We start from the raw sequence: 14,957 nt of genomic DNA, 5'->3' as shown, positions 1-14,957 counted from the left end.
TTATGTCGAGCAGACCCTGTTGCAGCGAGTCAATAAAAGAACGTTTACTCTTTGATGTACCCTCAAGGTCGCGTTAGGCACATGGACAATGAACGGTTCAAATTGAGACACCGATGCTTGTTTACCGGTACATACATTTACTTTTTTAACTAACTTCAAAGTAGTGTAATTGCATTTATATAGCGCTTACTACCCCATACGAGGCATCAAAGCTATTTTGCTAAATAGGAAGTATCTATTGGCGGTCAACTGAGGCTTTTTTTCTGCAGAGCATCTACGTTCTAGTTCTCAGTGCTCTCTGGGACCAACATCCTGCTGCTCCTTTGTGATTACTACAAGGTGTCTTCGCTCTTCGGGACTATTCCAGCTTGTTGTCCCTCGTTTCAAGCTCACCAGATGGGGAGCCAGGGCCTTCTCTGTCACTGCCCCCCAGCTCTGGAGCATCTTGCCTATGGAGATCAAGACTCTACCCTCTCTAGTGTTGTTTAAAAAGGCCTTAAAAACGTGGTGCTTTTCAAGGGCCTACACAGGCTGAACCGCAGGGTCTTTGTTATGAGCTGGTTCTGTAATTAGGCACCTTGACGCCCACTGGGCTAAGTTTGCGCATGATAAGACCCCTTTATTATTATTATGGTTATCGTTCCTGTCTGGCCTTTCGCCTGCTGTGCAGTGCTTTTGTAATGCTTGGTTGTTTCTGGGCAACGCAGCATGGTCTGACACCCTTTTTGAGACGTTGGTAGCTCTGGGGAAGCAGCCATCTTAGACTGCATCGGAAGGGGAGCACTGCAATATGAACGATACTGGACCGGCTTGCAGCGAATAGTCAGTACTTCCAGAAATTATGTTTACAGGAAAGGTAGGATGAGGCCAAGATGGCAGATACTTCCTCGTGATCTCTGGTGGAATGGCGGAATATGTCCATCAGCCTGCCGCCATAGCCACACCCACTTGTGATGTTTATTTAGTGTTTCTTTTTCTCCTTTAACATTAGCCGACTTGAGAATGTTTAGTGCATCAGTATCTGTTTGCACCATTGAATGTTTTTACACCGAGGGGGGGGGGGGGGGGGAGTTTTTAAAATAAATGTTGCAGATATAGGACGTTCATCCTGGCGACAATCTTCAAGGACTTTTTTTCCTTTCGTTTTTTCCCATTACCGAGTTAACAAAGTCGAGGCATGTGGGAGCAGGACTCCTCATACATTATGCTAATGATCAAGAGACATGTTAATGATACTTTAGAAGCCCAATTAGTGGAATATATAACTGTATGCGATTTGGTAATGGGCTGTGACAAGAAGTTGCTGCAACAAGGCTTGATGAATCCAGTTGTTTGTTGCTGGAGACAAACGAGGGCCAGGCACAAGGCAGGGGTGCGAGCCAGTTTTCTGGACATTGTGTCCCTCATGTTGCCACCGACATGCCTGCATTCCTGACACGAAGATCCATCTTTTCATTATTCTGCACAGCACGTCTTCATTTTTATACGACAGGAAAAATAAAATAGATCAGAGTGGAAGCAGCGAATTGGTCTGTGGTGTTAGACTGCAACAGCTTTTAATTATAAAAATGTTTTTACCGTAGAAATCGATTGAGAGGTTGTGGGAGTACGTCGAGCGATCAATGTGTTAAAAGCGTATAGTATTTTTTTTGCAAAGTTGTCACTGCGTAGACGCCATGCTTGACGATAACAGATTATAGAAGGTGCAAGGACATCTATGTTTTCTGATACACAATGTAACATGGGCTTAACATTACCAGCGTAGGCGGCGGATGAAGAAAAGAAGCCTGCTTGAAGGGGCAGCCATGTGTGCGTTATCAGCGCCGCGCGCTGGTATGCAGACTCCCCTTGCATACCAGCAGGCGCGCGTCGCGATCCGGGCTGCATTCGCATGCTCTGGATACAAGACCTGGCCACGCGCACATCGTTATCCTATGGGGAAACGCTGCGCGCGGCCAGGTCTTGTCTCACTTCGGCGTCTCAGACTGCTGAGACGCCGACAATAGTTCTCTGGCGAGAACGCGCTTTCTGCGCGTTATAGCCGAGACCTAAAAAATCAGCATTTCACATTAGGAGGGGTTATGAATCTTAAATGAGGTTGATCGGTCTGAATTTGTTACCTGCAACACTTTTAATCTTATGAAATGTTATGAATTGTACTGAATATTCTTGATTTCATTTGGATCAGCGATATTAGTTTTATAAACCTTATTTTAAAAATATGTGTTCAGGTTTTTTGTGTGCTTTTATGGCTTCCTGCCGAACAAAGTTTATCTTGACTTTACTTGACACTCCTCCCTCTACGTGTGTTTGTCCCTCCTATGTAGCATAACTTTTGTGTTTAAAAAACTTTATTAAACACTTCAAGAAATGATAACAATTGAGAATAAAGAACAAAATAGCAAGATAATATCGACAATAAAGCATATATTGAATACTAAAGTCTTTATATATTTTTTGGGGAAGGGAAGGAGGGGGGAGAAGGCGGGGAAAGATATAAGGGAAATTCCTAGATATAAAGCAGAATATACACCTTATACCATGTCCACAAACAAGCGAAAGCACCATATGTACCTAAAAGCTAGACCTATCCCGTCAGATACAAAAAGGAAAAAAAAATACTAAAGAAGGACAGAGAATGAATTAATCATGGAGGATCAAAGTTTTCAGACAATGTAGGAACAGTACATGACACATTAACATCGACTTGCATAAGAAATACAGTCAGAGGCAACCATAAACTTTGAACATTAGGAGGAGAAGAACATTGCTTTTTATGCATAATATCCAGTTTATGATGTAAACAAAGAGTCCCACCACACTTTAAATGATACCTTGTCTGAGGATTTCCAATTAAAGAGAATTTGTTAAAATGCAATTGCTTATAAGATATCTAGTAATGTATTAGTAGAAAATGAGGGATGAATAGATTGATACAATGTACCTTAAAATAAATTAAGAATATTAAAAGAGGGAGAACTTTTATGGGAAACAGATTTGGGTGTAGGCTGTGCAGTTGCATTTTGGCCTAAAATCTGGCCCCGTATCTATAACATTTCTAGAACAGCTGCTATTAATCAATCCCTCCTTTTTATTTACCATAGATTATATTATACTCCTATACAATGTTCTAAGTTTTCATCAAGTGTATCTGCAAAATGTTGGCCCTCTAATTCTCCTCAGGCTGATCTAATTCATATGTTATTTATGTTTTCCCAATTCACTTTCCTTTAGGTGTAGAGTATGGTTACAAATTCAATACATATTTCATGTAGCATAACTTTTGAATGGATGACTTGATTGGATGACTTGCAACCTTTCACTGCTTACATTTTGTGAATTATTGTTTTCTTTCACCACTCCACGGCAGTGCACATGTTTTATTGCTCTCTACCCCCATGTGCTGCTTCTTATCGTCTCCCCCTGCGATCTCAGTGTTGCTCTTAAGCTTGTCCATTGCTTCCCCGACCCTCACAGTCAGATTTTATTGTCTTACTATTTTTTAATCTTTTATCCTATCCTCCACCGCCACTCGCCCCCCCCCCCCAACCACAATGTCTCCTTTGCTACCCTTTCTCTTCCTGCTGGTGTTGTTGCTCCATGCCACTCAACTGAGTGAGGTTACTGTCCTCACCCCTGCCTAGTCCTCTCCTCTGTTGCCCCCTCGCTGTCCTGTTTTTTGTTGTTGTCTTTTTAGCTTTAGAAGGTCTGGTAGCTGCAGTCGAGTACCAGGACCCGCCTTTATATATATTGCCCTTTTGTGCAACTTTTTTTGTGTTTTTGAATTTATCATGCTAAGATGGTACCAACGGTGGCCACATCTTGGAATATATATATATTTTTTTTAATGGCCACAGCATCATGACTTATGCAGTTACATGCGAGGTAATGCACATATGTCATGATGCTACAACAATGCTTTTCCAGATTGGCAACAAGCACTGGCAAAACCTAACGGTCAGCTAACGTCTTTGAAAGGTGAAATCAATTGGCGTTGGTAATGCTTGGTGTTTATGAGCACTCCATAGGTGTGCATGTTGTTTCCTTGATCTCTGCCCTGTTTCTTTTCTTTATTTATCAGCACTCCATGGGTGTACATGTTTCCTTGTGTCAGCCAACCAATGGACTTTTATTTTATACCCCCCCCCCCCAACCCCCCCTCCCCGCAGTCCTATATATGGTATACTTAGATTTCTGTTGCGTTTCTTTTTTTTTTTTTTTTTTGTATGACATCCCAGCAGCTCCCAAGTGCTGTTTGGCGCTGCTTACCTTTTACCCCTCCCCACTTTAATTTTTATGTTTCAGTTAAATTTATATAACAATGACCCAGCATCTGTAAAGTGCTATCAGGCTGTTTATTCTAGTTTTTTGCAACGGTGTCCACTTTTTTTTTTAAACGTAACTTTTTATTCACCATTCTTAAAAGCGTCCTACATGCTAGAATAGTAAATAAAAAATGGTTGCTGTGTGTCTTGATGTATATGAGCATCGGCAGCCATCTTGCAATGGGTTTTCTTTAAAGAAAACCCATTGCTAGTTTATGCATTCACACACCAGTATCAGTGAAGAAAGCCTTGGCAAAGTCAGTAGCTCGGCCTTATGGAGCAGAGCCCTTTAGGTTTAACTAGTGCTTTATTGGCTTGAAGAGACAAACACCGAGAAAGGTAGATTGTATAGAAATATCTAATGTGCTTGCACTGCATTCTCAAGACCAAAATAACAAAAGCAATATTTTTTGTCCTTGTTTTGCAAAAAAGTTGTATGCCAAACAAAATGTGTACATTTGTATGATTTATTTGCAGGCCAGCATTGTGACAGGAGATCGTGTGTGGAGAATGCCTCTTTTTGAACATTACACTAAACAGATCACAGAGTCGCAGCTTGCAGATCTAAACAATATTGGCAAATATAGCAGGTACTTTACTACTTCTTTGCTGGTCTATTTTGATGCTTACTTTTCCCATGTGTCTTTCCCACAAATTTTCTAGCTGCAGTTATGAGCTTGGTCAATGGTGTGTTAACAACATTTGACTCCAGATATGAAGACACAGAGCAGCATGTAGGTGTAACCCCTAGGTGCTGATGTCATTTTATTCAGTGTGGCTTATAGACCATAATGAGGTGTCAGCGTGTAAAACGTGAAACCTTAATGATTCCTGAAAGTCCACTCTACAGAACTGTGAGTAGGGCAAGCATCGAGAAACCTGCAATTTGTCTATCCACTTGAAAGAATGATTTACCAAAGGTAAATAACATTACTCCTCGAAACTGGGACAAAATGTTGGAAGCAACACGGAATGTGGGTCCAACCCCATACTACAGGCTGTCCAGAAACAACAAAGGAGCTTTGATAAATATATGAGGAAATTCAGAGACCTCTGTACAGAAAGTGACTGTGAACCCCACCTCTGCGGACACTGACCAGAGGTGCGTTGCGTGGAAAGGAGTCCTCTAGAGACCTGCCAAAAGTGTCAAAGGCACCAGAGTCTGTTGACCAGTCAGCTGCACAGTCCTTACCTTTACCTAAGCTAGATCCGGTATCCTGCTGTAGAAAAAAAAAAGATAAATTGAGATAAGACTACTCTCCCAAACTGATATGTAATAATGTAAGTGGGTGATCTGGTGTTAGCATTCTATAATATATGGGACAATGCTTTAAAGTACTAATCATTGATATTGTTAGCAAGGTCTGTACTGCTATTGGGGGGTGGGGGGTTCCATGCTGTTGGGATTTTCTCACCTCTTACGAATGTAGGCGCTCCTGGAAAGGAGTCACGTCACTAGGTATGAAATGTATTTCTGTATAATACGCATATTTATGCACTTAGTCTTCTGGTAGATATGAGTCTTTCCATTATTACAAAGCACATACTGGGTAAACCCATGAAGTAGTGGTAGACTTACCACTCGCTTTCCCTCCTAAATGTGCAAACCCAAGTTTGCGCTAACATGCTCACTACCAGATGTTTGCCATCCATTCCCTCCATAGTCCACACTTACTAGACGATATTTGTGTCCATGCCCGATCTCTATACTTGTCAAGCCAGGAAAATATCCTGGACGTCACACTGGCAATATGATCCCTTGATGCTGATAAATAATTTAATTACATTTAATATTGCTTTTTACTCAGATTCCTACAGGCAAGTGGCTTTGGGACTGTTTTCATACCATAGCTTGCTATCCTGTTTACAAACCCTCTGCAGCAGTTATGGGTAATTGAATCGTTAAGGTAAATAGAATTGTGTCAGACAAGTTAAAAAGAGAAACCAGGCAGGGCTTCCCTCTTTCTTCAGTGCTATTACCTTAGCAACAGAACCCTTGGTGTGCTTGATCAGACAACTTATTTTCAACTTTTCCAACAACAATGTGGAGGACCAAATCAAATTCCAGGAAGACATTTTGGCGATCTCAAGGTGGCTATCTAATAACTGCCTTCAGCTTAATGCCTCTAAAACAGAGGTACTTCTGGTTGGTAATGGCATGCAGACTTGGGAAGAGCACTGGTGGCCTCAGGCGCTGGGACCTGCCCCTTTGCCCAAGGAGTCGGTAAAAAATCTGGGGGTGCTATTGGACAATACTCTCAACCTGGAGTCTCATGCCCAAAAAGTGGCAGGCACCTGCTTTGGGCGTCTTCGCTCTCTTAAACCCATTCTAGGTTTTTTTGAGCCTGCTACTCGTCAGATCATAGTCCAGGCCTCAGTTCTATCTCACCTGGACTATTGTAACGCCCTCATGCTGGGATCCAACTTGACGGCAATAAATAGGCTGCAAAGAGCACAGAACGCTGCCGCCCGCGTTCTATTTGCTCTACCCAAAACCTGCCACACGTCCCCCCTTCTCCGTCGACTACACTGGCTTCCTATACAACAGCGCATCCATTTCAAAATCCTTTGCCTCACTCACAAAATCTTGTATAACATTGGCCCCCTAACTCTGCAGGGACTGTGTTCTTTCTATACGCCTGCGCGCGCACAACAACCAGCGGATCTCTCACTGGCCTGTACTGTCAGAATTCGGAGGGGCAGAGCTGGTGGTCGGTCCTTCAGGTACCTGGCCCCTAAGCTCTGGAACTCTATCCCCCCTAAAGCCCGGGCTACTACTAATCACCTGCAATTCCGGAAACACATAAAAACCTGGTTATTTGCATCCATCTAGCACCTCCTTTACCATACTAGGACCTGGCATGTCTGCAAGCGCTGGGACGCCCCGTTGCTGGGGTAGCCATGCGCTATATAAGCTAGTCTAACATAACAGGGCCCATTGATCAGTTGATTCTAGTGAAGTAATAGCAATAAGGAACCTTTCTCCTTACAAGTGGACACATTCTCATATTTTGTCTGATCTTTGGTTCATTGTGTATTGTATATATTTAAGGTGTTTGGAGTGCCCTTCAGGATCACTATTGGTTGGACAATGTTGTCTTTATTCCTAGGACAACACTTATGCTACTTGTGAGATACCATCTCACCATTGTTGATGCTGTGACTGTGAAAATTGCTGCAACCTTGGAACAATTTCAGGCACACAATCTTTTGGTGCTCATCAATAAATTGTTTGGCTGTGCCATACTTTGGTGCAGACGCCCCTTGAGCCTGCTTAATAGGGCCATCCTGTTTAAAATGATATGTCCTAATTTTTTTATCAAACATTCTGCCATACATCCCTTACTGGATCTTCATTCATTTATCCAATATCAATAACTCTAATCTGAATCCCAAAGAAGCCCCAGTTTTATAGATCAAGATACACAGTTAGATATAAGGGAAGTGGATATCCCTGCCCAGATTTCGGGGTTACCTATGGGTGACTTCCTTATAATGTGTGGGCGTACTCCCTTTTAGAAGAACTATCTACTGATAGGTTAGCCATGGGAGGTAAAATATGTTTGCTTTTTATTTATAGAGGGAAGAGAGCTGACACTTTGCCTCGCATGATTGTCACAGCGATTAAAGTGTGGGGCGCTGCAACAAAATCGTTGAAATGAAAGGATGATATTATGAAGAAGAAAAAAAGCTCATGGAGAGGACCATGCTTAGGGAAGTCTGAAAGTTGGAAGTTGTCAGACCCTGTCGAAGATACCATCAACGAAATGGCAGTGGTCAGGAAGAACAAATGAACAGCCCTTTGCTAACAAAAACCTTAACAGAATTTCTAAAAGTATTCCTCTCCATTTCCTTGACTTCAGTACCTGGATCTTCACATCCAAGCAATACACTTTCATTATCTGGGGAAGCTATCCTCATCCTCCATCTTGTTTCATGCGAATCCAGAGGCATCTGAAATGGATCCCATGGCTTGAATACTTCTACCCACATACATGCAGAGTCCTACTACCATGCACTTGACATACGGGTGGTCAGAGCAAAGTTCTGAATGACACCGAAAAACGGAATTCTACACATTTGGAGTCAGTAGTCCGTAAGTCAGATAAACTCTAGTCACATGATAAATCAGGGAGTCAGCCTTTACAACGATGTCTTTATAACAGATGCCTTTATCACGTAAGCCTTTACCAAGAAACTTATGGCGTTTTTTAGTTATGGGATGGGAAGGATATAGGGTGGTAAGGCTATTTTTACATTTATGGGGTAAGGGATTGGAGTGGTATGTTTACAAAAAAAGAGGGGAGTCCGCCCAAAAGACCATATTTATTTTTATAATAATTAAAAAAAAGTGTTTGAAGGGATTTCCCCCAACTCAGAGAGTATTTAAATGTGCAATGATTCAAGTTGAACTTGAATGATTAAAAAACAAAATTGCGGGTTTGGGTCTCCCCAATAAAAAAAAATCTGTTGTATATATCCACACACACATAGCCATACCATATATATATATATATATATATATATATATATATATATATATATATATATTACCTACTGGCGATAGCCAGTAGGTATATATAGTTAGGATTTTTTCTCTATGGGATTTCTGAAAATTCTATGTCTAATAACTTTGGCGTTTGTCGACGGAATTGGCTGAAATTTTCAGGAAAATGGCACATTTTGTTTCTGAGCAGCCCCTGAAAATTTGGGGGGGGTTTCGTCAAGCGGGGGCCGAGAAAAAAGGGGGGTCCCAAAACGTGTTTTTAACATTGAGTTTTCCATAGGGCGGTTGGACTCACTTTTAGCTCGAACGGCTGAATGGATTTCCACAAAACTTGGCAAAATTGTAGGGACTGGTAGCCCGATGTGCCTTTGCTATGTCTCAAGATATATGCTCCAGTGGTTTTTACGAAAATTAACTTTGAAAAATATATATTGGGCTACATTGGGCTATATATATGTTGGAGCCCAATGTAGCCCAAAGATGGCCACCAGAGACAAAAGAGCCCAAATGTAGCCCAAATATCAGCCAGATGTAGCCCAACTATAGCCCAGTGGCAGAATGTCCCAGAGTGTTCTAAAGAACAACTAGAGCGCTAACAGTCTTACTTATGACAAAAGTATGGCACACCTGAAGTCATCTTGATTGGAATAAAGTGTTAACACTTAAAACATTTAATTTGCAAAGGAACAAAATGAGGGGTTTCATTTTGCCATAGAGATGTTATATATATATATATATATATATTCACTGAAAAAACCATAGGTTAGAGACCATATATAGTTAGGAATTAGCATTTAAAAAAACCTCGAAAATTCACTAAAAAACCATAGGTTATAGACCATATATAGTTAGGAATTAGCATTTAAAAAACCTTATTTTACTCACACAAAACCATTGAAATTCCATATATAGTTAGTTGCACTAACTATATATCGCGCACCCGCAATCCACTGCTGATGATGTCACATATTACATCATTCATGACATGGTCAGTGACATCACTGATGACATCACTGATGACATCTCAAATGACATTACTGATGACATCACTGATGACATCTCAAATGACATCACTGATAACATCTCAAATGACATCACTGATGACATCTCAAATGACATCACTGATGACATCACTGATGACATCATCCAGTGACTGTGTGTTTCTGTAAAGTTTAAATATGTTTGATATATTGAAGAATGAGTGGATGTATAAGTGTCTGGATGAAGGATTTAGTAGGTGCGTGACTGACTGTATGAGTGAGTGAATAAATGTGTCTTACTAAATGCATGGGTTAGTGACTAAACTGTCTGAATGTGTGCATCAGTATGTCTGTTGTGATGTAAACTGCTGCATGTGTTGATCATTAGCTATACGAGAGGTTATATGTGTTATTGATTGGTTGCCCAAGTATTTGTATGGGAGATTGAGTTTGTGTGGGGGTGTGTGACTCTGTGCATAGATGTGTGAGCAGTTGATTCACTAGGTGTATGAGTTCAAGAGTGCATGTGGAAACAGCTACATGGGCGGTTGACTGTGTGCATGAGTGTATTGATGAGTGAATGGATATCTCAATGCTACATGTCATAGTAAGTACATATGTAAAACACAGTACATGTGAGAGTTGGCATATATAAATAACTGTGCATGAGAGCCACTGAATGTGTGAGTGGCTGTATGGATCATTGTGAACTTGTATCAGGGATTGTATAAGAGAGTAAATATGTGTTAGTATATGTTTGAATAAGTAAGGTGTGTATAACTGTATAGTTGAGGAAATGGAGGGGAGATTGTTTCTTTGCATGACTGACTAGGTGTGTGAGTAACTCCATGGATGAGTGACAGTGTGTGAGTGTCTGTATACACTGAGTGTATCTAAGGTTTATATTAGAGTCTGGAGAGGTTTATCGTATTAGCACAAGAATGATGTCAAATGAGATGTCATCAGTGATGTCATCAGTGATGTCACTGACCATGTCATGAATGATGTAATATGTGACATCATCAGCAGTGGATTGCGGGTGCGCGATATATAGTTAGTGCAACTAACTATATATGGAATTTCAATGGTTTTGTGTGAGTAAAATAAGGTTTTTTAAATGCTAATTCCTAACTATATATGGTCTATAACCTATGGTTTTTTAGTGAATATATATATATATATATATATAACCCCCCACCCCACCTCGTGTGTTAAAGGTATATTTATGGTAAAGGCATGCATTGTAATGTCAGCCAACCACAAAGGATAGTACACTGCTACCACCGCTTTATGTGCTGCACCCAGGTCAGGAACAGTAAGTAGTCCATTGTCCACTATTGGGGTATGCTTGGTGCGTTCCTTCACATCACAGGACTGGTCTTGGACTTCCTATTGTCATCGGCAGGCCTAGGCCTCTGTACACTTGTTAGATTCGCCTAACGTCAGGGCCTAAAATAAAAATCAAGATGCCAGATACTGGTGCAAGGGAAGGCGGCTTTGTATCATGCAGAGTACATTTCAGTCCGAACAGAACAAAGAACTTGGGACATGTTCAGCTACTCCAAACTATGAATACTGTGGGGGAAAGGGGATGAAATCCATATCCATATTACAGGTAGAATTTGGGATAATCTAAATGTAAAATATGAGCTGAGGAGTAGCGGCTTAGACTGGCGCTCCGTACAGGATAACACTCAACTTGACCTAGGGAGCTGATGGCAGAATTATTCAACTAGAGGAAAGTGGTCATTCAGTCGAAATTAAGGCTTGCTCAATTGAAAATTTTGCATAAGATATACAACCATAGATCCAAACTATTTGCAGTGGGTCATGTTGAGAGCGCCCTTTGTATATGCTTAAAAAAGGATTTTTGATACTTTTTTGGGGGGGGATCAGACATTTTGGGACTGCATTCCAGTTCGATCGTTCTGAGGGGTGTATGTGGGCCTTACTTGAATGACACCTTTTGTTCAAGTGAAATGTTGCTTTGGACATTTTCAGAAGCATTTTATCTTCTGGTTGTAGGTCTGGAGGAGCGTGCACGGCTGCGGCATTCTTGAAGGAGTTCGTGACCGCCCCTCATTGGGCGCACCTGGACATAGCTGGTGTGATGTCAAACAAAGACGAGGTGCCCTACCTACGTAAAGGCATGGCAGGACGACCCACGAGGACTTTAGTGGAGTTTGCAACTCGTCTCTCAGAAGAGCCACACAAGATTTAACATAGAATGTTGTGCACTGACCCAAGACATGTTAAATCATGCAGATGCCATGTAAAGGTGGTCTTCTCTTTTGATATATATATTTATATATAAACCTGTTCTAAATATTTGAATAAAGGTATCTATAAATTGTATTTTCATGTTTTGCTCTTTAACGATTTCTTGTAGTTTTTCATTTTGAGACCATCAAACTCTTTGCATTAATTTGAAAACAATTAAATCCTCGGATGCAGCATCCTTCATGTTCTGCGACAAAACAATGATTTTTTGGGGCAGAAGGTTCAGAATGATGGCTTTGAAACTGATTGAATGTGTGTGCATAGCTTTGCCCACAAATGAAGTGATTTCTATAAATCAATCAAAGAAACTCCATCTCATAGCCTTTCTTTGTGGTGAAAGTGCGTGATGAGGAAGTGTTAGAGCAGTCAGATGCCCATAACCACTTGTCTTGAACCATGCTCATTTGAGCCAAAGGATATCAAGTTCTAGCTAATTTATAAAGTCTGCAAGATGAGTGTGATGTTCAGCAGTTGCGAATGAGGAAGTGTATAATGATGTCCCAATTTTAGAGTGTGTGTCTCAGAACAAGTGTGTGGGCTCTCAGGTTGTAAACTCTTTAGTCTGCGTACAACAATGCTTGTGCATTATAGAACAAAACTACAAATCTGGCTCCTATGAATTATTACTCTAGATGAATCACAAGGATATCGAAGAGAGGGGTAAAAAAAGTTTTTCTTGCAGTTCGTGGTTGTCCCTCTCCCAAAAAAATAAAGAGGAACCCAGTCCCACTTTTTGTTGCTGTGCCACCTGGAATGGTGTATGGAAAACCAATGTATGGACACATCTGGCAAAGAGAAACACCATTCCGATTTATCCTATTGTCTCAAAAATCCGAGAATCCCCATGCCAGGTTAAGAGTCCTCGAAAGTGTTGAAGCAGTTGTCTGCCTATGTAGAGAAAAGCAAGCACTATTTCTCCAAGTCATGATCACTTTGAGGTCATCCATGCCCGTCCACTATTATCCATGAAGCGTACTATTTCCTTTTGCTGACAGACGTTCCTCCACTTCGCAGACACGGGTCTAATTACCAACAAATCTGTCCTCCGCTTTTATTGTGCATCCAATAAATCTTTGTTTCTGATTCCACTTTTGCTGCTCCCAACACAAAACCGTCTCTGAGCCCTGATTCGGTGCACCAATCAGCAGGTCATCAACACTGTTCAATGCTAACTTCAAAACCGTTTCATGCTTAACCAATTAGGACACCAGGGGCTATATTATATATTGTGCCCCGGGAGCACAACAGGTATATGCCACGGTATTACAGAAAGGCCCGCGGATGCTTGTGCGCCCCCTTCTGTAATGCGGATAGCGCTGGTGCATATGTACTGCTAGTACTATCATTAGACAGCACTCCTTTATTTGCAAGTTGAGCTTGGCCCCATGCAAAGGAAGAAATAAATTTGTCACTGCGTCCGCTCCAAATTATTGACACAGATCCAGAGGCAAAAATGCCTTTATAAAACGCTCTGAAAGTGTGTCACCAAAAGGTGGTGCACCTCCTAAAGGCTTCCCTCTGGTGGAGGTAAAGGGGGAAGAACCAGGATCCCATGGACCCTTCCCACCTCCTCTCCCAAGACATCGTCCTGCAGGTGCGTGCAGTCACTCACTGCACCTGTCTGAAAAAGGATCTCTCTCCCATCTTGGAAGTGCAGGTCGCATGCTGCCTGCACTGTGAAACACGGAGCAGCTTTGAAGCAACCGCTCAGTGTTTCACTTGAATTCTTTCCCCAGGGCAGTGCTTTCAGTAGAATATGGCACACTTTCCCTGTTTGTTCCCGGCGCACCTTTTGAATGGTGCGCCGTGACCCAAAATGGGAAAGTACATTGTATATAATATGGCCCCAGATCTAAGAAGGCCTAGCTCACAGGACCTAGACATGGATGAGTCGGAGATTTAACAACTGTTACCACATATGCAACCAGATGCTGGTCTGTTTCCTGGCCTGCTGGGTGCAAGAGGGCTAGAGATCTCCTACGAAATTTCCCTCCCTTTGGTAAAGCAGGATGACTAAATAATTAATCCATTTCACAGCAGTGGTGAAAAAAGGGAATTGTGGCTTTAGGTTTTGTTTCAGATGAAATCAATCAATCAATCAATCAATCAGAGCATTTGTATAGCGCACTACTCACCCGGAGGGTCTCAAGGCGCTGGGGGGGGGTCCGCTACTGCTCGAATAGCCAGGTCTTGAGCTGCTTCCTGAAGGCGAGGTGGTCCTGGGTCAGGCGGAGGTGGGTCGGAAGGGAGTTCCAAGTCTTGGCGGCCAGGTAGGAGAAGGACCTTCCTCCTGTGGTGGCTCTTCGGATGCGGGGGACGGCAGTGAGGGCGTGGCTGGTCGATCGAAGCTGGCGCGTGGGAGCGTAGAAGTTGAGGCGGCTGTTGAGGTATCCTGGTCCTTGGTTGTGTAAGGCTTTGTGTGCGTGGGTGAGGAGCCGGAAGGTGATTCTCTTGTTGACCGGGAGCCAGTGCAGGTCTCTCAGGTGTCCGGAGATGTGGCTGCGGCGGGGGATGTCCAGGATGAGTCGTGCTGAGGTGTTCTGGATCCGCTGGAGTCTCTTCTGGAGTTTGGCGGTGGTTCCGGCGTAGAGGGAGTTGCCGTAGTCCAGACGGCTGGTGACGAGGGCCTGGGTGACCGTCTTCCTGGTCTCGGTGGGGATCCATCGGAAGATCTTGCGTAGCATTCGCAGGATGTGGAAGCACGATGAGGAGACGGCGTTGACTTGTCTGGTCATGGAGAGGGAGGAGTCCAGGATGAAGCCCAGGTTGCGTGCGTGGTCAGTTGGTTTGGGTGCGCTGCCCAGGGCGGGGGGCCACCAGGAGTCGTCCCAGGCGGAGGGTGAGGATCCCAGGAAATAGAACTCA

General features: G+C 42.5%; 1 protein-coding gene across 2 annotated transcripts in view; it reads left to right on the top strand.

Annotated features, from left to right (window-relative positions):
- The window catches only part of LAP3 (leucine aminopeptidase 3), a 238,053-nt gene extending 225,886 nt beyond the window's left edge, over window positions 1–12,167 (top strand). For both annotated transcript variants that reach the window (XM_078678427.1, XM_078678426.1), the window contains exons 12-13: window positions 4,803–4,915; window positions 11,838–12,167. In XM_078678427.1, coding sequence (XP_078534553.1) covers window positions 4,803–4,915; window positions 11,838–12,033 — 309 coding nt within the window. In that variant the 3' untranslated portion in view covers window positions 12,034–12,167. The remainder of the gene's footprint in view (window positions 1–4,802; window positions 4,916–11,837) is intronic.
- Window positions 12,168–14,957: the final 2,790 nt, after the last annotated feature.

Source organism: Lissotriton helveticus, chromosome 2_2 (genome assembly GCF_964261635.1).
Source record: "Lissotriton helveticus chromosome 2_2, aLisHel1.1, whole genome shotgun sequence".
Lineage (NCBI taxonomy): Eukaryota > Metazoa > Chordata > Amphibia > Caudata > Salamandridae > Lissotriton > Lissotriton helveticus.
The sequence above is the reverse complement of the archived record's forward strand: the minus strand, read 5'-3'. Positions and strand labels throughout refer to the sequence as shown.